Source organism: Rutidosis leptorrhynchoides, chromosome 10, assembly GCF_046630445.1.
Source record: "Rutidosis leptorrhynchoides isolate AG116_Rl617_1_P2 chromosome 10, CSIRO_AGI_Rlap_v1, whole genome shotgun sequence".
NCBI lineage: Eukaryota > Viridiplantae > Streptophyta > Magnoliopsida > Asterales > Asteraceae > Rutidosis > Rutidosis leptorrhynchoides.
In genome coordinates this window covers 91,194,340-91,217,461 of record NC_092342.1, presented here as the reverse complement: position 1 = coordinate 91,217,461, position 23,122 = coordinate 91,194,340, and the positions used below count along the sequence as shown (strand labels likewise).

Here is a 23,122-nt window from a genome sequence, read left to right as displayed (position 1 = left end):
CCCCGTTTAGGGTTTTGCTAGCATAGTAAATTGGTCTAAAGTGTTGGTTAACTCTTTGACCAAGAACCGCACCTAGAGCATAGTCGCTCGCGTCACACATTAATTCAAAATCTTTGTCCCAATCGGGAGAGATAAGAATAGGTGGGTTAACAAGCTTTTCCTTTAACAAATTGAATGCCTCAATGCATTCATCATCAAACAAGAAAGGTTGGTCCTTTTCTAGAAATTTGGTCATAGGTCGGGCTATTTTTGAAAAATCCTTTATGAACCAGCGATAAAATCCCGCGTGCCCAAGAAAACTTCGGATTGCTTTCACATCCGATGGTCTAGGTAAGTCCTTTATCACGCTAATTTTAGATTTATCTACCTCAATTCCCGCCTTTGAAATTTTATGTCCCAAAACCACCCCTTCGTTTACCATAAAATGGCATTTTTCCCAATTAAGAACTAAGTTTGCCTTTTCACAACGAGTTAACATTTTATCAACATTTTTAAGACAATGATCAAAAGAATCACCAAAAACCGAGAAGTCATCCATGAAAACCTCCATAGACTCCTCAACCATATCGGAAAAGATAGCAAGCATGCACCTTTGGAATGTCCCTGGGGCATTACATAACCCGAAAGGCATTCTTCGATAGGCAAATGTGCCATATGGGCATGTAAAGGTCGTCTTTTCTTGATCCTCGGGGTCTATAGGGATTTGAAAGTAACCCAAAAACCCATCAAGAAAATAATAGGACTCTTTTCTCGCTAGACGTTCGATCATTTGATCGATGTAAGGCAATGGGAAATGGTCTTTCCTTGTCGCGTCATTTACCCTCCTATAGTCTATGCATACATGCCATCCCGTGATGGTTCGGGTTGGGACAAGCTTATTTTGGTCGTTTAAGATCACCGTGGTCCCACCCTTTTTGGGCACCACTTGGATGGGACTCACCCATGGTGAGTCGGATATTGGATAAATAAGCCCCGCATCCAATAGTTTGATCACTTCCTTTTTGACCACCTCTTTCATGTTTGGGTTAAGTCTTCGTTGTCGTTGAATAACCGGTTTATAGTTTTCCTCCATGAGGATCTTGTGAGTGCAATATGATGGATTGATCCCCGGGATATCCGTGGTATTCCATGCTATGGCCTTATGGTGGGACTTAAGTAATGGTCTACCTAAAATGAGCATACTCAAGATAAGCATACTCACCGAAAGTTGGTTTTCTTCCTTAAGATAAGCATACTCAAGATGTTCGGGGAGCTCTTTGAGCTCAAGAGTGGGAGGCTACTCCCATGAAGACTTGATTTGAAATCTATCTTCATGAGGGATGGACTCAAATATATCTTCCCGAATGGTCTCATCTACAAGATCACAATTCATCAATTCCCTAAAATCGGCCTCTAAATCTACAATCTCATTATCAAAAGTTTGGTCAAATTCCGAAGTATCAACTTTTAAAAGCTTTTCAAGTTCATCATGCACATAAATGTCAATATGGTCAATAGCATAACACTCATCATCATCGGTGTTACTCGGTTGCCTCATAGCTTCCCGGATATTGATAGTCATACACTCTTCACCAACTCCAATGTTGAGTTGGTTGCGTTGTACCAAGATGATGGTGTCGGCGGTCGCCAAAAATGGTCTACCTAAAATGAGGGGGACTTGAAGGTCCTCCTTCATCTCCATGATGACAAAATCAACCGGGAACACCAAGGAGTCAATGCTAACCAAGATGTCCTCAGCGATGCCAATAGCGGTATCAAATGAGTGGTTGGCTAATCTTATTCTAATACGTGTCGGCTTAAGAGGTCCAAGACCAAGTCGCTCGTAAAGTGAATGGGGCATTAAGTTAATTGATAATGCTAAAAACGAACATATATTTCATAGCATTATTCCTCAAGAAAGACAAGCTTTTAGTTGCAATTGTTCTATTTACAAGTGATATTCGTTTAAATAATAAAAGGTGAAGACAAAAGACAGATTCGACGAATTGAAGACGCAAACGACCAAAAAGCTCAAAAGTACAAAATACAATCAAAGAGGTTCCAATTATTGATAAGAAACGTCTCGAAATTACAAGAGTACAAGATTCAAAACGCAAAGTACAAGATATTAAATTGTACGCAAGGACGTTCGAAAATCCGGAACCGGGACCAGAGTCAACTCTCAACGCTCGACGCAACGGACTAAAAATTACAAGTCAACTATGCATATAAATATAATATAATATTTAAATAATTCTTATAATTATTTATATATTATATAAATAAATAAAAACCGTCGGCAAGAAAGACTCCAAATTGTGTGAGCTGTATTGCGAGTCGCGGAGCCCCAAAGTCTGAAACTCCCTATAAAGCCAACCGAATTCTGATCATTTTTCATCAACATATATATCCATCTCTCTATCTATATCGTATATATTTATATTTATATTTTAATTTTAATTTTAATTTTAATTTTAATCATAATAATAAGGGTATGTTAGCGAATGTTGTAAGGGTGTAAGTCGAAATTCTGTCCGTGTAACGCTACGCTATTTTTAATTATTGTAAGTTATGTTCAACCTTTTTAATTTAATGTCTCGTAGCTAAGTTATTATTATGCTTATTTAATCCGAAGTAATCATGATGTTGGGCTAATTACTAAAATTGGGTAATTGGACTTTGTACCATAATTGGGGTTTGGACAAAAGAACGACACTTGTGGAAATTAGACTATGGGCTATTAATGGGCTTTATATTTGTTTAACTAAATGATAGTTTGTTAATGTTAATATAAAGATTTTCAATTGGGCGTCCCTATAAATTACCATATACACTCGATCGGACACGATGGGCGGGGTATTTATATGTACGAATAATCGTTCATTTAACCGGACATGAGAATGGATTAATAGCCACTAGAATAATTAAAACAGGGGTGAAATTATGTACAAGGACACTTGGTATAATTGATAACAAAATAATAAAACCTTGGATTACACTCAGTCGACATCCTGGTGTAATTATTAAACAAAGTATTAAAATCTTGTTACAGTTTAAGTCCCCAATTAGTTGGAATATTTAACTTCGGGTATAAGGATAATTTGACGAGGACACTCGCACTTTATATTTATGACTGATGGACTGTTATGGACAAAAACCAGACGGACATATTAAATAATCCAGGACAAAGGACAATTAACCCATGGGCATAAAACTAAAATCAACACGTCAAACATCATGATTACGGAAGTTTAAATAAGCATAATTCTTTTATTTCATATTTAATTTCCTTTATTTTATATTTAATTGCACTTCTAATTATCGCATTTTTATTGTTATTTTATTTAATTGCACTTTTAATTATCGTACTTTTTAATTATCGCAAGTTTATTTTATCGCACTTTTATTATTCGCAATTTCATTATCGTTATTTATTTTACGCTTTAATTTAAGTCTTGTATTTATTTTTAATATTTTACATTTGGTTTTAACTGTGACTAAAGTTTTAAAATCGACAAACCGGTCATTAAACGGTAAAAACCCCCCTTTTATAATAATAATATTACTTATATATATATTTGTATTTTTATAAAAGTAAACTAATATAGCGTTAAGCTTTGTTTAAAAAGATTCCCTGTGAAACGAACCGGACTTACTAAACACTACACTACTGTATGATTAGGTACACTGCCTATAAGTGTTGTAGCAAGGTTTAAGTATATCCATTCTATAAATAAATAAATATCTTGTGTAAAATTGTATCGTATTTAATAGTATTTCCTGCTAAAATTAATTGCTATTTTATATACACCTCGCACGACATCAAGTTATTTTTGGCGCCGCTGCCGGGGAACGCCGGAAGCACAACGCTAATATAAAAAAAAAAGATTTTTAGTTTACTTTTATTAAAATTCATTTTTTATAAAAATACGTTTTAAATATTCGAAAATATAAAAAGAAAAAGAAAAATATAAATATTTTTAGGTGTTTGATAAATATTTAAGTTTTATAAAGTTTCTTTAGTTTGTAAAAATATAAGTTTTATTTAATTTATTTTATAAATTTAAAACCGAGAATATATATATATATATATATATATATATATATATATATATATATATATATATATATATATATATATATATATATATATATAATCTAGCTTTAAGATTTTTATTTATAAAATTATAAAGTAATTCTATTTTTATTTTAGTTTTTAAATATAAGTTTTTTTTATATACAAATATTTAGATTTTAAAACAGAAAAATATAAAAACAGAAAAAAAAAATGTCAAATAAAAAACCGCACCCGAGTTGAATTCTGGATGCTGCTTGGAATACCGCGACTCGCGAAGCTAACCTGACACGCCGACAGAACCCTAATCAGGCATTAATTACGAGTAATTATTATAATTATTATTATAAAACCCTAATTAGGTTTTAATTAAATATTTATTTTAGTTTTTATTAATATTTTGTTTAATTAGTTTAATTAATTTGTAAAATTAATAGTTTTAATAAATAAATAATATAAAAATAATATTTTTATAAAAATTGTATTTTTTACAACTTTTTGTATATTTTTATATTTTATCCCTTTTTAATCGTTTTAGCTTAATATTTGTATTTTTAGCCCATATTTAGTTTTAAACTTAGTTTTTACCATAGTTATTTTTACTTCTAGATTTTTAGGCTTTGCCGTAAAATCCCTTAAGTGCTTTTTCTTTAGACTAAGATTTAGGTGCTTTAGAATTTTGCGACGCCTTTTTAAGTTTTAGTTTCTTTTTAAGTTATTTCCATTTGGGATTTAGTTTTTCCTGTAAGCTTTAATATTTTTAGACGACTTTTACCTATGTATCAATTATCATTCCAATTAGTAATCTCAATTTGCGATTATAATTTTAAGTTAGTTGTAGTAATAAGGTTAGGTTAGTCAAGTATTTTTAAGTTTTATAAGTTTCTTTTATTTTTCCGTCACCTTTTATTTTTCAACCAATTTTTCTTTTTCGACCTTTTTCCGACGAACTCTTTTTCTTTCTTATTTCTCGCTATTCTAGTTTTAGGACATAGATTTTTATTCTACTTCTTATCTAAATTTCTTAAAATTACGAAAATTTATTTTAAGTGGTTAAATTGATAGACATCAAAATTTTCTGGTTCGTAGTAATAGTTGGATTTGTACGTGGACCGGGTTATTGGAGCCAAACAGTCCTCAATTATATTGAGACCAAACGAATCCTGCCCCTCTGCTGCATCTTTTGGCTATTCGAAACGTGGGCAAAATCAGAAAAGTCTATTGACTGGATAACTTATTATAATTTTTCTTTCCTTTTAAAAACTAATAGGATATTCAGTGAATGCACCGAGCAAGACGTTCACCACCTTTTGTACGTTCACCACCTGTAACTAGATCAAGACATTTAGCAAATATTACTGCCGTTGATTTCTCTTTATAATCGTCATCCAGTCGACCAAGTACTTCAGTTCAAATTTCCGATAATCCATTTTTTGAACCCGACCTCACAATTGAGAATCCGGAGAATATTCAAGAACGATTCGTAGATCCTGAACCACTAAACTTTCCTCCGGAACCACCAATCATTCAAACAGAGATTGTTGAGAAACGAACCATTAAATCAGAATCCTCTAGTGATTCCGATTCAACAAATTCAATTATGGAGAATCTGGAACCTTTAAGTATGGAAGACCGAATGAGAGCTAAACGCACTGGCCAAGGTCACGCAATTACTCATCTAGACATTAATGCGCCAGATTATGAAATCAAAGGACAAATTCTACACATGGTGACTAATCAATGCCAATTTAGTGGTGCGCCGAAGGAAGATCCAAATGAACATCTACGTACCTTTAATAGGATCTGCACACTATTTAAAATCCGAGAAGTGGAGGATGAACAGATATATCTCATGTTATTTCCCTGGACTTTAAAAGGAGAAGCCAAAGATTGGTTGGAATCGTTACCTGAAGGGGCGATTGATACATGGGATGTTTTAGTTGAAAAATTTCTTAAACAATTCTTTCCGGCATCTAAAGCCGTAAGACTTCAAGGAGAAATTGTTACGTTCACACAGAAACCAACTGAAACTCTATATGAGGCGTGGACAAGATTTGGAAAGTTGTTAAGAGGATGTCCGCAACATGGTTTAGACACCTGTCAAATAGTACAAATATTCTACCAAGGATGCGACATCACTACAAGGAAAGACATAGATATAGCAGCTGGTGGTTCTATTATGAAGAAAACCGAAACTGATGCTTACAAAATTATTGATAACACTGCTTCCCACTCACATGAGTGGCACCAAGAAAAAGATATCGTTAGATCATCTAAAGCAGCTAGAGCCGATTCTAGCCATGACTTAGATTCCATTTCCGCAAAGATAGATGTTGTCGAGAGACGAATGGAAAAGATGACTAAAGATATTCACTCAATACGAATTAGTTGTGAGCAGTGTGGAGGACCACATTTGACAAAAGATTGTCTCAGTATTGAATTAACAATGGAACAAAGAGAGAATATTTCATACATAAACCAAAGGCCTGGAAATAATTATCAGAATAATTATCAACCGCCAAGACCAATTTACAATCAAAACCAGAATTATAACCGAAATATTCCATACAACAACCAACAAGGTCCTAGCAATCAACAAGTATCCAATAATACTTACAATCAGCAAAGACCTAATTTTCAAAACAAACCACCACAACAAACCGATGAGAAAAAGCCGAATTTAGAAGATATGATGACGAAGCTAGTTGAAACTCAAACGCAGTTTTTCACATCTCAGAAACAAACTAATGAACAAAATGCTCAAGCATTTAGAAATTAACAAGCTTCTATTCAAAATCTGGAACAAGAAGTAAGTAACCTAGCAAGGTTAATAGGTGAAAGAAAACCGGGAAGTCTACCTAGTAATACAAATGCTAACCCCCGGAATGAAACAGCTAAAGCCATTACCACAAGAAGTGGTACAACACTTAAACCACCGGAAATACCTGTAACTTTTGATGAAGCTATTCCTACTCCACAAGAACCACAACCTGATCAAGATAAGGAAAAAGAACCGGTAGTTGAAAAGGTTAATGAAGATAACACAGTTAAGGCTAAACCTTATGTTAAACCATACCAACCACCACTTCCTTACCCGAGTAAAATGAAGAAAGAGAAACTTGAAGCCGAGCAATCCAAATTCTTGGATATGTTTAAACAGATAAATGTAAATCTTCCTTTCATTGATGTGATTTCAGGAATGCCTAGATATGCTAAATTCTTGAAAGATCTAATCTCAAATAGAAAGAAAATGGAAGAACTCTCGGCTGTTACTATGAATGCTAATTGTTCAGCAGTGTTGTTGAATAAGATACCAGAAAAATTATCTGATCCAGGAAGTTTCACAATTCCATGTTTTCTGGGTAGTCTTAGTTCAATAGAAGCATTGGCAGACTTAGGTGCTAGTATAAATCTAATGCCGTATTCACTATACGCTAAACTAGACCTTGGAGAATTGAAACCAACCAGAATAAGCATACAACTAGCCGATAGATCAATAAAATATCCTAGAGGGATAATGGAGAACATGCTAGTTAAAGTTGGTACTTTAGTATTTCCAGTAGATTTTATTGTTCTGGACATGGAAGAAGATTCTCAAGTTCCTCTCATATTAGGAAGACCATTCTTAAACACGGCTAAAGCAATGATAGACGTGTTCGGTAAGAAACTGACCCTAAGTATAGAGGATGAGAGTGTTACCTTTTCCGTTGATAGAGCAATGCAACAACCACAATCTGCAGATGATACATGTTATTATATTCAAACTATAGATGCACATGCAGAATTATTAGAAGAATTTCCAGAATTACAAGGAACAGGAGAATGTTCTTTAGGAGAAGGTAATGAACCAATTGATGAAGCTGAAATGTTAGCTACACTTATAGCTAATGGATATGAACCAACAACAGAAGAAATTCAAATGCTAAAAGAAGAAGACAGATATCGATACAAATCATCGATAGAAGAACCTCCGAAATTAGAGTTAAAGCCACTTCCAAATCATTTGGAATACGCTTATTTACATGGTGAATCTGAATTACCTGTAATAATATTGTCTTCTCTTACTGAAAATGAGAAATCACAACTCATTTCTGTGTTGAAAGCTCATAAATCAGCCATTGCATGGAAGATTCATGATATTAAAGGAATAAGTCCTTCGTATTGCACACATAAAATCCTTATGGAAGAAGGTCATAAAACGTATGTGCAACGCCAATGAAGACTAAATCCTAATATGCAAGATGTAGTTAAGAAAGAGATTATTAAACTGCTAGACGCAGGTCTAATTTATCCAATCTCTGATAGTCCATGGGTAAGCCCAGTTCAATGCGTGCCTAAGAAGGGTGGCATGACTGTCATTACAAATGAGAAAAATGAGCTTATTCCTACTAGGACTGTAACAGGATGGCGTGTATGTATTGATTATAGAAAATTAAATGACGCCACCAGAAAAGATCACTTTCCCTTACCTTTTATTGATAAAATGTTGGAAAGATTAGCCGGAAATAGTTACTATTGTTTTCTAGATGGATTTTCCGGATATTTTCAAATTCCAATAGCACCCGAAGATCAAGAGAAAACCACATTCACGTGCCCTTATGGTACTTTTGCTTACAAACGCATGCCATTTGGACTTTGCAACGCCCCAGCAACCTTTCAAAGGTGTATGATGGCGATTTTTCACGACATGATAGAAGAATGCATGGAAGTTTTCATGGATGACTTTTCAGTCTTCGGTGATACATTTGAATCATGCCTAGTTAATCTGTAACGAATGCTAATTAGATGCGAAAAATCAAATCTAGTTCTTAATTGGGAGAAATGCCATTTCATGGTTAAAGAAGGCATCGTTCTTGGACATAAAATTTCAAAAGAAGGAATTGAAGTGGATAGAGCTAAAGTAGATGTAATTGCTAAACTTCCACATCCCACCAATGTTAGAGGAGTTAGGAGTTTTCTAGGGCATGCCGGTTTTTACCGACGTTTCATAAAAGATTTTTCTAAAATTGTCACTCCTATGAATAAACTCCTAGAAAAGGATGCTCCATTCATCTTTTCAGATGAGTGTATCAAATCTTTTAATATTCTTAAAGAAAAACTCACTAATGCGCATATCATGATAACACCAAATTGGAATCTACCATTTGAACTAATGTGCGATGCAAGTGATTTTGCAATGGGGGCCGTTTTAGGACAAAGGATTGAAAAACGATTTCAACCTATATATTATGCTAGTAAGACGTTACAAGGAGCACAAACGAACTATACAACTACTGAAAAAGAACTCCTTGCTATTGTCTTTGCTTTTGACAAATTTCGATCATATCTCGTTCTAGCAAAAACGGTGGTCTATACCGACCATTCTGCTCTTAGATACCTATTTTCAAAACAAGATGCTAAACCAAGATTAATCCGTTGGATCTTACTCTTACAAGAGTTTGATATTGAAATCCGAGATAAAAGAGGAGCATAAAATCTCGCCGCTGATCATCTTTCTCGTCTTGAAAATCCCGAATTAGAAGTTCTAAATGAATCGGCCATACAAGACAACTTTCCTGATGAATATCTATTGAAGATAGATTATAAAGAAATTCCATGGTTTGCAGACTATGCAAACTATTTAGTATGTGGATTCCTTGAAAAAGGATTATCGTACCAAAAACGAAAGAAATTCTTCAGTGATATAAAACACTATTTTTGGGAAGATCCACATCTGTTTAAAAGTTGTCCCGATGGAATAATACGCCGATATGTATTTGGAGATGAAGCTAGTAAAATTTTAAACCATTGTCACACAGGACCAACAGGAGGGCATTATGGGCCTCAACTAACAGCAAGAAAAGTTTATGATGCTAGATTCTATTGGCCTACAATTTACAAAGACGCACACCTTCTTTGTAAATCCTGTGATGCTTGTCAAAGGGCCGGAAATATAAGTCAACGTGATGAAATGCCACAAAATGTCATCCAAGTATGTGAAGTATTTGACATTTGGGGTATTGACTTTATGGGTCCATTTCCAAAATCTCATAATAATCTATATATACTCGTAGCCATTGATTATGTATCTAAATGGGCGGAAGCACAAGCTTTCCCAACTAACGATGCACGAGTTGTAGTCAACTTTTTAAAACGTCTTTTTGCAAGGTTTGGAACACCGAAAGCTTTAATAAGTGATCGGGGTACTCATTTCTGTAATAATCAACTTGAGAAAGTTCTTAAAAGATATGGAGTAACTCATAAAATCTCCACCGCATATCATCCACAAACAAGTGGACAAGTTGAAAATACCAACCGAGCTTTAAAACGTATTCTAGAGAAAACCGTAGGATCAAATCCGAAGGAATGGTCCATTAAATTGGAGGATGCACTCTGGGCTTTTAGAACAGCCTACAAAACTCCAATTGGAACCACACCTTTTAGACTTGTTTATGGAAAAGCATGTCATCTTCCAGTAGAAATTGAACACAAAGCATTTTGGGCTTTGAAGACATGTAATCTTGATTTACATGAAGCCGGACGTCTACGATTAAGTCAACTAAACGAATTAGAAGAATTAAGACATGAAGCATACGATAATTCGTTAATCTATAAAGAAAGAACGAAGAAATGGCATGATAAAAGAATCAGAAGTTCAAAAGAATTTAAGGAAGGAGACAGAGTTCTTCTTTTCAATTCACGATTCAAGCTATTTCCTGGAAAATTGAAATCAAGATGGTCTGGATCATTCATAGTCAAAAGATTTTTCCCATACGGAACAGTAGAATTGATAAATTCAAATGGGATTGAATTTAAAGTTAATGGTCACAGAGTTAAACACTACATAGATAGTCCGATGGAAGTCGACAACGAAGTTAATCACAATTTCGACACCACAGATAACTAAGTGTGGGGAGAATCAAGTCTTTAAAGGATAATATGTATTTCTGTTAGAGTTAGATTGTCTGTTTTCGTGTAGTTCTCGAAAATGGAACCCGAATGGTCTTTCCCTAGCAGACCCTAAAGAACTAGTCTTCTCCCCCCATTCTGAATTTTTATTTTTTTTAGGAAATGAAGACTGCCTGTGAACTAAACCATGGTCTAATGCTACACGCTTTGATCACTAAACGTAATAATGACACACTTCCGAGTGAAATAGTATCAGTAATCAGAGAAAGAATGGACGGAGTTAGAAAAGAATCCAGATGCGAAGATAATAAGTTACAATTTGGTAAAGGAAAATCAAAATCCGCAGCGAAAAGAAGAGCACGACACCTAGAAAGATGTCACAAATGCGGAAAATGGTCACATGGAGGTAAATGTTTAAATAATCAAACCTATTCAAATACCGAATTTGTTACTTTATGCAGAGACGGACCGTTCGTATGTTTAGAAGAAAATACACTGAATGCTCGAGGTTACGCCTATGTAGCTATGGAAAACCAATTAAACCGACTATCTTATGAATGAGATAGATCATATAACTAAGAAATCTATTTCACAGGTAAGTTTGTACAGCTTTTATTTTATTTTTATTTTTTATTTTTAACCTTTTGATAATAAACGCTAATTTGTTCACTATAAAGTATTAAATTAGTATTGAATAAAATTAGGTTTGGCGACCGAAATTATTGATATCATTCAAAAATTTATTACATCACTGCGAAATTAAACGTTTATTCTTAAGGTATAAATATCTTTAATCAATCAACCCAAAATATTTCAAAAATTCGTCATGAGTTAAATTAGGTCTTGGAACCAAAATTACTTTACCGAAAAGAGGGGCGCATATTTTTGATAATATTTGATTGATTAAAGTGGGATAAAAAGCCAAAAAGATTTTTAATTTTATTTTTACCATGTTTTTAAAATTAATATATAAATCTTAAATTAATATTGTAAACTTTGTAAAATCAATATATTTAAAATTGTAAATATTTGAAAAATTAATATAAGTTTGGTGTGAATTTATAATATGAATTTTTAAATTAAGTTTGGTGTGAATTTTTAATTTTTTTTTAAAATATGAATTTTATTTTTATGCATTTTAAATTTTAAGTTTGGTGTGAATTTTTAATATTAATTTTGAATTTTATATTTAAATTGTGTGAATTTAAAAACAAAAATTTACTTTATCTCATTAAGTTAAAAATATGATTTTTAAAATTCGTCGTAAGTTGAAGACTAGGTCTTTGAACCGAAATTGCTTTACCCAAGGGAGGGACGAGAACTTTTATTATCATTACTTTTAATCTTATTGAATTAAAGTATGCCAAAAACATTAAAAAAACCCAAAAATCTTAGCTTTTAAAACAATCGCTACAAAAAGACAAATTTTAAAATTTTGTCGAAGGACGGACTAGGACATCGATCCGAAACGACCTCGTCCTAAATAACAAGGGAAACAAAATTTTAAAATTAATTACTTAATTGTTTTAATTAGTATAAGATGTTATAAAAAAAACAAAACAAAACAAACTCCGCGAGTCGCGGAGTTTGAAGGGTCCAAACACCGCGAGTCGCGGAGGGACCAAATTACAGAAAAAAAATAAAAGCTGATCGAACTGATCAGTCTCAAACCACACACCACAAAAAGAAAACACTGCGAAAATAACTGCCGAAAAAACACGAAAATACACCCCCAAAATCACAATTTTTAACCGTTAATCATCAAATCTTTTACTAAAATCATGTTGAGAAGGATGCTATCAAGGAATTACTCAAGAAAAACGGTAAATTTCTACACCTAAACACCATTTAATCCGAAAATTAGTGTTCTTGAGCAATTTTTTCCCCAATTTGATTTTGATGCTTTTTAGTGTAATTAGGCTTAAATTGTTTATGTATTATGCTTGTATAACCTAGATTGATGCTGTTTAACATGATTAGAAGCCTTAAACTTCAAATTTTGAGTAATCTAGGGTTTGTGTTCTTGAGCAAATTTGGGGCTTTTTGATATAAACAGGTTATGGCCGATTTTTGTCATGAATTGTTGCTAAATTAAGTAGTGTAACATGTTTAGGTAGTTAAAAGATCCAAACTTTGAGCCTAAACATGATTTTGAGAATTAAAGTGGACTTTTTCAAGTCTAAAAATTCATGAACTTGATTTTTGAGAGATAATGCCATTTGAAACTTGTTTAATTGCTAGTAATGATTATTTTGACATGTTATTTGAGTTGAATGCTTATGAACTTGGCGAACATTTTCGAATATGCTTATTTGAAAAAGTGTAGATTTGATAAAAATGTGAAAATGAGCTTAAGTTTGATATAAATTGATCATGTCATTGTAATTATTTTGATTGATGATTTTGCTGACACTAATGCATATTTGGATGCACAAAAATTGTGTTTGATGTGTTTTGCAGACTGAAAGGGGTGAATCTTCATCCCAAGCTCGCAATGCTCCTGCTGAGAATGCGGAACAACAGGAGGTGGATAACTACTACAAGCAAGATATACCTCATCCACTCATGACATTTTCTAATATGCACTTGGAAGATTTGCATCCGAACCTTAGATTTGACAGACTTTGGATAGATTATCTAAAATACCAAAGGGGTTTGCATACTCTTCATTCTAAAGTTGTTGAGGTACCTAGGGTCATAGAATGGGGACCATTAGAAGCTGTAGAATTGGTCGAGCCAATTAGGGAATTACTTGCACAGAGGTATGGTAATTCTACTTTTAATGACTGGGTACGTTTATTCACCATGCGTAGACCTGTATATAAAGTATAGTGTGAAGAATTGGTGTGTAGTATAGAATTAAATGATCGGGTAGCTAGTTTAACCGATCGATCTTTTATTAGATTTTTGTTAGGAGGTTCGATGCGCCACATGTCTTTACTAGACATGGCTCAGGCTTTACGTATATATACGCCTGAGGAGTTAGCATCTGCCGATTGTAGAGGATTGATACTAAATGGTAGAAAGATAGATGAAAATTTTGATACACATGGTGTATGGAGTCAAATGACAAGCCATAACCGATTCAAAGGGGGAAATTACTCTTATTTGGATATAGATAGAGCTGAATTAAGAGTGATTCATAGGTTTTTAGCTAATTCGATTACACAAAGAGGTAAGAACAAGAAAAAGGTAAATGAACAGGATTTGTTTTACCATATGTGTATTCGAGACCCACAAAGCGCTGTAAGTATACCTTATTGTGTGGGTTATTATTTATCAGCTATGGTTAGGGGGATGAGACCGCATAGCATAATAGGAGGTGGTATTTTTATTACTTTGATTGCTGAATATATCGGTGTGGATATAAGTCGGGGGGGATTATTAGTCGAAGAACCAGAACCCCGCGATACTATAGGTTTAAATGTATACCATGGTGCGAAAGTTTTGAAGAGGCGAAATAACGCCGCAGTACAATACCATGGTAGACATTCACAGGTTGAGAGAAACCAACAGCAAGGTAATGTAGGAGGGGGAAATGAAATGCAAGAAATGCAAAGGTTTATAGCTTCACAGGAGTACGAAAATGCTAGACAGAGAGCATTTGAAGATTGGCAAGTTCATCAAAACCAAATCATAGCTCATTGCTAACATATAGGTAGAAACTATATTCCTACTCCGAAACCCATATTCCCTCCCTGGTCTATAGAGATGCAACCACCGTATCCTACGTATAACCCTGCCGAAGCATATTATAGCACCTATGGTTATGCATGGAACCCCTATTGGTACCAGTATCATCCCTAGTCTACTTAGTTTTATTTATTTTGTAATTTGTAATGTTGATATGTTTAATACTTATGTTAATATTGTAATAGTTTTTATAATTTTCTAACTTTTATTCTTAGATTTTAATAATTTTGAATGTGGGGTAATATACCAAACTTCAAAAATATGTATATATGTTTGCAGTTTATCTTATGTACACAACAGGGTAAAACAACGCATTTTCAAAGACTGGCATTAAGTTCAGCAAAAGCAACTAATTTTGACGACAAGATGCAAAATATATGTGAAATAACAACAAGACGGAATGAACAAATGATGTGCACCATTTATCATTCAGCAAACAAACGCCAATATGTTTGGAAAATTTGGTAAAATTTAATCATTTTCACACAAATCACCCTCAATAATTTAATTTGTTACTGATTTCTTGCAAATGAGGGCATTGCAAGATCTTAAGTGTGGGAAGGGGTTAAATTCTTTCGGATTTTTAAAATTTTTACTTTATACACTTGGTTACCATTAGAAATACTAGTAAAGTAGTAGTTGTATTAGAATCTAGTGCTCTCTGATAATAAAGAACAGCCCTAGTCTTATATACTGACTACCCAATTCTAGTAAAAATTTTCAAAATTTTCAATTAAATGAACTCAAAATCATGTTTATACATATTTATGAACGATAAAACTAGGTTTTAACACCGAAATTATTGTTACCTCAGAAAGGACATAAATTGAGAAACAAACCAAAATGTTAAAATTCATTTAAAATGGAATAGAGGATAATAAAAAGAAAAATAAAAGCCAAGTGTGGGAAAATTCTCCAAGTTATTCAAAACATATATCACATATTTTTGTACAAATTACTGAAAATACTTTTGCTTTGGACTAAACTAAAAAGTTTTACCTGATTTACTGTAAGAAAGATGGATCTACACGATGAATCAATTCCATCATTAAAAGGAAGTAAAGTCTTCCGAAAAAAGACACGCGCTTCTTGATTTAGGTCATGAAGTTGTCGTCCAGACCAGCTGTAGGTTGACGAAAAATCTAGAAAAGTCATCACTAAAATCAGCAGGAAATCCACGGACCTCAGCATTAAACAGGGTCGCCAAGTGGTCAGATTTATCCTAACCATGAAAAGGATTTATCTCGTAAAATGGGGGGGCACCATGCAAATTAGCTGGATAAGACTAATGAATCAGATCCCCAGAAAGGATAATCTCCTTAAAGATTAAAAATCAGCTTTTAAGACTGATATTACTCAATTCTTGAGATTGACCTTAAAGATTGAGAATTCAAACTCATGGAATTCAATGATATCTAAACTCGAGCTTGAACGAGAAAATATTTTGATCAAAATTACAAACCGATTTGTTTTTTGAAAACCCTATTTTCAATGCGTTCATTACCATTGAACGTGAAATCCTAGGAATTCACCTGGAATTCATTAGGTCACCTAAACTAAATCGGGTGTCAACCGTAAGAACGGTGGTTGCATAGTGGTCAAAGACAGGACCTTGTGCCAGACCAAAAAATTATAAGGGTGAGCTTTACTATTGCTCCTACCAAGGATAGTAATTACGTCCGACACGTTATAGACCATAATTAAAAGCATGTCAGGGGACATTGCCTTAACAGTTGCTTATTCAACGCTTTCCTTTACAACCGGACGGTAGTTTACCGAAAGGTAATATACGGGACAAGTAAACTGGACGTGTTGCTTTCCAAATACAAGGTTAGCAAGTGGGTGATACAAAACCGCAAGTTTTGAGCTAAAATTTTCAAATCTGAAACCCACCAAACCCACAAAAATATTTTGCAAACACCGGTAAAGGGTTATTCCGGAAAACTTATCTAGGGTAAAAACTAGATTTAATTTTCAAAAGATCAAATGTTTTCATAAAGATCCAATTTCCTTAATGGATCTAAATTTTTATAGTCATGTGGGACTGTAAACCATATCGTTATTACCATTGTTTATACCGCCGTATAGAAATCACTGATGTACAAAGTGTGAAGAATAAAGAAGTGATTCTAGTATTTCAAGACGATATTGCTTGAGGACAAGCAACGCTCAAGTGTGGGAATATTTGATAATGCTAAAAACGAACATATATTTCATAGCATTATTCCTCAAGAAAGACAAGCTTTTAGTTGCAATTGTTCTATTTACAAGTGATATTCGTTTAAATAATAAAAGGTGAAGACAAAAGACAGATTCGACGAATTGAAGATGCAAACGACCAAAAAGCTCAAAAGTACAAAATACAATCAAAGAGGTTCGAATTATTGATAAGAAACATCTCGAAATTACAAGAGTACAAGATTCAAAACGCAAAGTACAAGATATTAAATTGTACGCAAGGACGTTCGAAAATCCGGAACCGGGACCAGAGTCAACTCTCAACGCTCGACGCAACGGACTAAAAATTACAAGTCAACTATGCATATAAATATAATATAATATTTAAATAATTCTTATAATTATTTATATATTATATAAATAAATAAAAACCGTCGGCAAGAAAGACTCCAAATTGTGTGAGCTGTATTTACAAACTCCGCGACTCGCGGAGTTTGAAGGCAAAAATGCCGCGAGTCGCGGAGCCCCAAAGTCTGAAACTCCCTATAAAGCCAACCGAATTCTGATCATTTTTCATCAACATATATATCCATCTCTCTATCTATATCGTATATATTTATATTTATATTTTAATTTTAATTTTAATCATAATAATAAGGGTATGTTAGCGAATGTTGTAAGGGTGTAAGTCGAAATTCTGTCCGTGTAACGCTACGCTATTTTTAATCATTGTAAGTTATGTTCAACCTTTTTAATTTAATGTCTCGTAGCTAAGTTATTATTATGCTTATTTAATCCGAAGTAATCATGATGTTGGGCTAATTACTAAAATTGGGTAATTGGGCTGTGTACCATAATTGGGGTTTGGACAAAAGAACGACACTTGTGGAAATTAGACTATGGGCTATTAATGGGCTTTATATTTGTTTAACTAAATGATAGTTTGTTAATGTTAATATAAAGATTTACAATTGGGCGTCCCTATAAATTACCATATACACTCGATCGGACACGATGGGCGGGGTATTTATATGTACGAATAATCGTTCATTTAACCGGACACGAGAATGGATTAATAGCCACTAGAATAATTAAAACAGGGGTGAAATTATGTACAAGGACACTTGGTATAATTGATAACAAAATAATAAAACCTTGGATTACACTTAGTCGACATCCTGGTGTAATTATTAAACAAAGTATTAAAATCTTGTTACAGTTTAAGTCCCCAATTAGTTGGAATATTTAACTTCGGGTATAAGGATAATTTGACGAGGACACTCGCACTTTATATTTATGACTGATGGACTGTTATGGACAAAAACCAGACGGACATATTAAATAATCCAGGACAAAGGACAATTAACCCATGAGCATAAAACTAAAATCAACACGTCAAACATCATGATTACGGAAGTTTAAATAAGCATAATTCTTTTATTTTATATTTAATTTCCTTTATTTTATATTTAATTGCACTTCTAATTATCGCACTTTTATTGTTATTTTATTTAATTGCACTTTTAATTATCGTACTTTTTAATTATCGCAAGTTTATTTTATCGCACTTTTATTATTCGCAATTTCATTATCGTTATTTACTTTACGCTTTAATTTAAGTCTTGTATTTATTTTTAATATTTTACATTTGGTTTTAACTGTGACTAAAGTTTTAAAATCGACAAACCGGTCATTAAACGGTAAAAACCCCCTTTTATAATAATAATATTACTTATATATATATTTGTATTTTTATAAAAGTAAACTAATATAGCGTTAAGCTTTGTTTAAAAAGATTCCCTGTGGAACGAACCGGACTTACTAAAAACTACACTACTGTACGATTAGGTACACTGCCTATAAGTGTTGTAGCAAGGTTTAAGTATATCCATTCTATAAATAAATAAATATCTTGTGTAAAATTGTATCGTATTTAATAGTATTTCCTGCTAAAATTAATAGCTATTTTATATACACCTCGCACGACATCATTAATGCTTGCACCCAAGTCGGCTAGTGCATTAAACACTTCTGACTCACTAAACTTGCAAGGGAAAACAAATTTTCCCGAATCTCCTAACTTCTTAGGGATCCTTGGTCTTGATGTAAGAATCTTGTTGCACTCCTCTTCAATAAAGAATGACGTTTCGTCATGGTATTTACCCCTTTGAGATATGAGCTCCTTGATGAACCGACCGTAGTTAGGCATTCCTTTAAGCACATCGGTTATTGGTAGGTTAACCGAGACGTTCTTCATAATTTCTTGAAACTTTTTATATTGAGCCGCCAACTTATCTTTCCTCAAAGCATTTGGATATGGAACCGGCCTTGTAACCTTCAAAGGCTCTTTACCATTATCCTTACCCTTTTCATCTTTACCCTTTGCATCATTAGCATTGACCCCGGTTGCATCAACCTTTTCTTTACCCTTCTCATTACTAACCCCGATTTTGTCCTCAATGAAGCTTGGTAGTGGTTCTTGGGTGATAAAAGGTTGTGGTTGTGGTTCTTCAACTCCTTGAGTGGTTAGACCGCTTCGATTGGTTATGGCATTGACATTTTCATTTCGTTTTGGGTAGCTAGGGTTTTGGTTGTTGTTGCTTTCAATAGGAATGACCCTTGTAGTGTTGTTGTTGTTGTTTTGGTTTTGGTTTTGTTGACGATTATTATTGTAAGTGCTTGGGTTAACTTGAGTGTTGGATGGAAAAGTTCCTTGAGGTCATTCGGCAACATAGCTTGAAAGTCTCCCAACGGTGCTCTCAAGAGTTTGGAATGAGGCTTGTTGTTGCTTAAGTTTTTGCTTTAAGAACTCGTTTCCTTTAACAAAAATGCTTCGGTGGATTCTGCCTTCTTGATATAAGTTTGCATAAGCTCTTCTAGTCCTTTAGAAGGTTGGGAAGGTTGGTTATTTTGTTGACTTTGTTGGTTTTGTTGAATGTAACCTTGGTTATTTTGTGGTTGACTATAACCTTGGTTTTGGTAACCTTGATTTCTTTGGTAATTTGGGTTGGAATGGTTGTTGTAAGATTGATTGTTGTAATTTTGTTGGTTGTGGGATTGAAAGTTGTTTTGTCAGTTTTGGTTGTAGTTGGAGTTATAGCCTTGGTTTCGGTTTTGGTTGGAGAATCCGGGAGGTGTGTTGGTTTGGGTATTAAATGACACTTGTTTTTGGTTAGGGTTGTAGTAGCTATTGTTCGATTGGAAAGAATTGATGCCTTGGTTTGAAGTTCCTCCTCTTTGAAAGTTTTAGTTACTCACAAAGTTCACGTGAGCATCCGAATTCATAGGAATGTCATTCAAGTCAATGTGATTACATTGATTAACTTGGGGACAAGTTTTGGTGAGGTACGGTCCTTCACACCTTTGACAACCGACTTGCATCGCCACGATCGTTTGTTGTAGCTTCTTCAACTCTTTTCCATATAATTGAAATTGATTATTCAAGCTTGCCAAGGTAACTTGCCCAACTTCACTCTCCACTTGAGCTACATTCTTCCTCGTCAATTCTCTTGGTGAAGGTGCCCATTCATATGTATTAACCGAGATGTCTTCTAGTAAATTTTTGGCCGCATTGGGTGAGTTGTACATAAACACTCCATCCGAAGATGAATCAAGATATTGCTTAGTTGGAAAATTGGTACCCCGGTATAACGTATTGATGTACTCCTTCTTGTTTAGACCATGCGGTTGGCAAGCTCTTAATAACTTCTTGAAACGCACCCACGCATCATACAAAGACTCATCTCCCCTTTGCGTGAACCCATTAATTTCCATTCTCAAACGTTCCACCTTTGAAGTTGGGAAAAAGTGATTGTTAAATACCTCATTTAAATCTTGAAAAGACCTAATAGAATCCGATGGCAAGTTCCTTAACCAAGCTTTAGCTTCTCCATCAAGCGTGAAGGGGAATGCCGTTAGCTTAAAAGCGTCTTCGGTGACATCCTTGATCTTGTAGATGTCACAAATATCGTTAAAGTATTGAATGTGATCAAAAGGGTTTTCATCTATTAACCCGCGAAAGAGTCTATCCTTGAACATTGTGAAAAAGTTACCCTCGATCTTCCAATTATTCGCTTCAATTGGTGGTTTTGTGATAGCCGGAGGGACAACCGTTTGTGCCACCATTCTAACATTCCACATCGGTGTGTCATTTGGATCGTTTACAACTACTTCATTAACAACCGGTGGAGGATTACCCTCTTCTTCTCCGTCCATTTCAATCAAACAAAATGGCAAAACCTCAAAATTCTTCCTTAAATCCCGTTCTTCTCTACGCTTATAAACCCCGTGTACGTGTTTTTCAGGATCGGAAAATGGTTGTGTGAAATCTTGATCCTTTTGGGATCTTCTTCTCATACACCAAAAGACCTAACCTTCAAAGACAACACAAACACAAGTGATTATCCAATACAAAATAATAAATAAAAGACAATAAAAGTAACTTTTGTAAGGACGAATCCTTACAAAAGGATCGAATAACTAAAAGCTTGAACCAAATACACAACTTAACTTAGCTAACCGCTCCCCGGCATCAGCACCAAGAAAGTGTGATAGGGCGTGGATATACCAAACATAACTCTCTAAATTTATACAAGATGCAAATATTACAAAAAAGCACGCACAATCTATCGAGCACTTAAAACCCGGTTATTATAGCACTTAATGTAAGTATTCTTATCAAGTTCGTCCCGTGAGAGCGGTGTAAGTTTATGTATTTGAAACTAATATTTATCCTAGGGGGTTTATTTGATTTGGGGGGGGGGGGGGGGGGGGGGTTTGCGAGAGATATCAACTAACAACTAAATTTTGCAATAAACAAACTAAAACTTAACTAGAAACAAGTAGCAAGTAATTAAGAAATGAGAATAAAGCAATATGATAGAGAGTGTTCACTTATCTAATCCTCTTTATGCTTATATGGCCCTTGTTTTACCCAAATTGTTATCACTTAAGTTGTTTGAACTAGTAAATGTTCTTAATCCAATTTTACCTTGCAAATTCACATAAGCTTAGTATCACAAGATCAAGCAACGTATGAGTTGATTATTGAGATTATGCCTGAGTTAAAATCACTTAAAACCCTTTAACCATCAAATTCACCTAAGATAGTCAAACACCACTATGATGAACAAAGGTCAATTGAAAACCAACTTAGCCTAGAAACACAATCACTTGAAATTCCTATTCTAGTTGTCTAGATCACCAAAGGTGTTGAAGCACAAATTGATTCACTTCTCAAATCACTTAGAGAGCTACACAACCTATGTAATCAAAGTAAAACCAATAACAAACATAGCAATGGACCCCATGGCTAACTCAATAACACTAGCTCATATATTTTCATTCAAAAACAACCTCATTCAATAGATTAAGGGCACATCTTATGCATTAAAGATTCATAGATAATCAAACACAAGTGATTTAGCTACTCATAGCAAAGATTACACTAGCAATAATTATAAAAGCATCAATAAACATCATCTTGAGTGATTACAAGCTAAGATTCAAAGATAAATGAAGATAAACAAAGATTATAAGCAAAGATTCAAACTAAATGAAGATAAAGTGAAGATTACAACTAATTGATGCAAAATATTTAAAAGTAAAGTAAAGATTACAACCCAAAAATGATAACAATAGAAAGATCTAGCCATAATGAAGATGAAACTTGAGCTTGCTTCCTCTAAATCACCTTAGAACTCTAATGGATGATGAAATTAGGGTTTAGTGTGTGAAATTCGGAGTAAAAACTGCAGCTCTCTGGAAAAATGACCTATCACTTTCTATTAATAGTGGTGAGAATTTGGGCTGAAACAGCGTCAGGAGCGCCGCTTCTCCTTCAGGAGCGGCGCTTTTGGCTTCTGCTCACTGAGAAGAAATGGAGCGGTGCTTTAACTGCAGGTACGTCGCTTTTAGCCTGATAGGAGCGGCGCTTTTGGTCTTGAAGAACGGCGCTTCTGCTCAATGAGAAGAAATGGAGACAAAACGTGGGTGATTGCACCGCTTTTAGCTGAGGTGCAGCGCTGTTGGGCTGTGAGGAGCGACGCTCCTTTGTATGGAGTGGCGCTTTTGGAGTTGTTTCATGCACTTGTCATTTTCTTTGCACTTTTTGAGCATTTCTTGGTCAATTTTACACCAAGTTAGGCATTTTGCCTTAAGTCGACACTTTGGCGCAGGAAAACAACTTTTAAGCCCCAACGATCATCAAAACCGAATAAAATGAGGTCGATATTGCGTAATAAACATATCTAATTGGAGCAATATCAAACATGAAAAACACCTCCGACTCGTACTTGAATCTTAAGACAA

At 34.2% G+C, this 23,122-nt stretch overlaps 1 protein-coding gene across 1 annotated transcript; it reads right to left on the bottom strand.

The window, feature by feature from the left end:
• Window positions 1-1,276: 1,276 nt before the first annotated feature.
• Window positions 1,277-21,169, bottom strand: LOC139870446 (uncharacterized). Its single transcript, XM_071858252.1, has 4 exons — window positions 20,924-21,169; window positions 20,068-20,842; window positions 18,791-19,525; window positions 1,277-1,857 (listed from the first exon to the last, which is right to left on the bottom strand). The coding sequence occupies exons 1-4, from the start codon at window positions 21,167-21,169 to the stop codon at window positions 1,277-1,279; spliced, it is 2,337 nt and encodes a 778-aa protein (XP_071714353.1).
• Window positions 21,170-23,122: the final 1,953 nt, after the last annotated feature.

What these genes read in the sequence shown, in the direction of transcription:
- LOC139870446 (XM_071858252.1), bottom strand. Translation starts at nt 21,169, where the DNA reads ATGAGAAGAAGATCCCAAAAGGATCAAGATTTCACACAACCATTTTCC. An exon ending in TTAGAATGGTGGCACAAACG is followed by an intron (nt 20,843 to 20,923) that starts GTTGTCCCTCCG and finishes ACAATGTTCAAG; the next exon opens with GATAGACTCTTTCGCGGGTT. An exon ending in TGCTCACGTGAACTTTGTGA is followed by an intron (nt 19,526 to 20,067) that starts GTAACTAAAACT and finishes AATGACCTCAAG; the next exon opens with GAACTTTTCCATCCAACACT.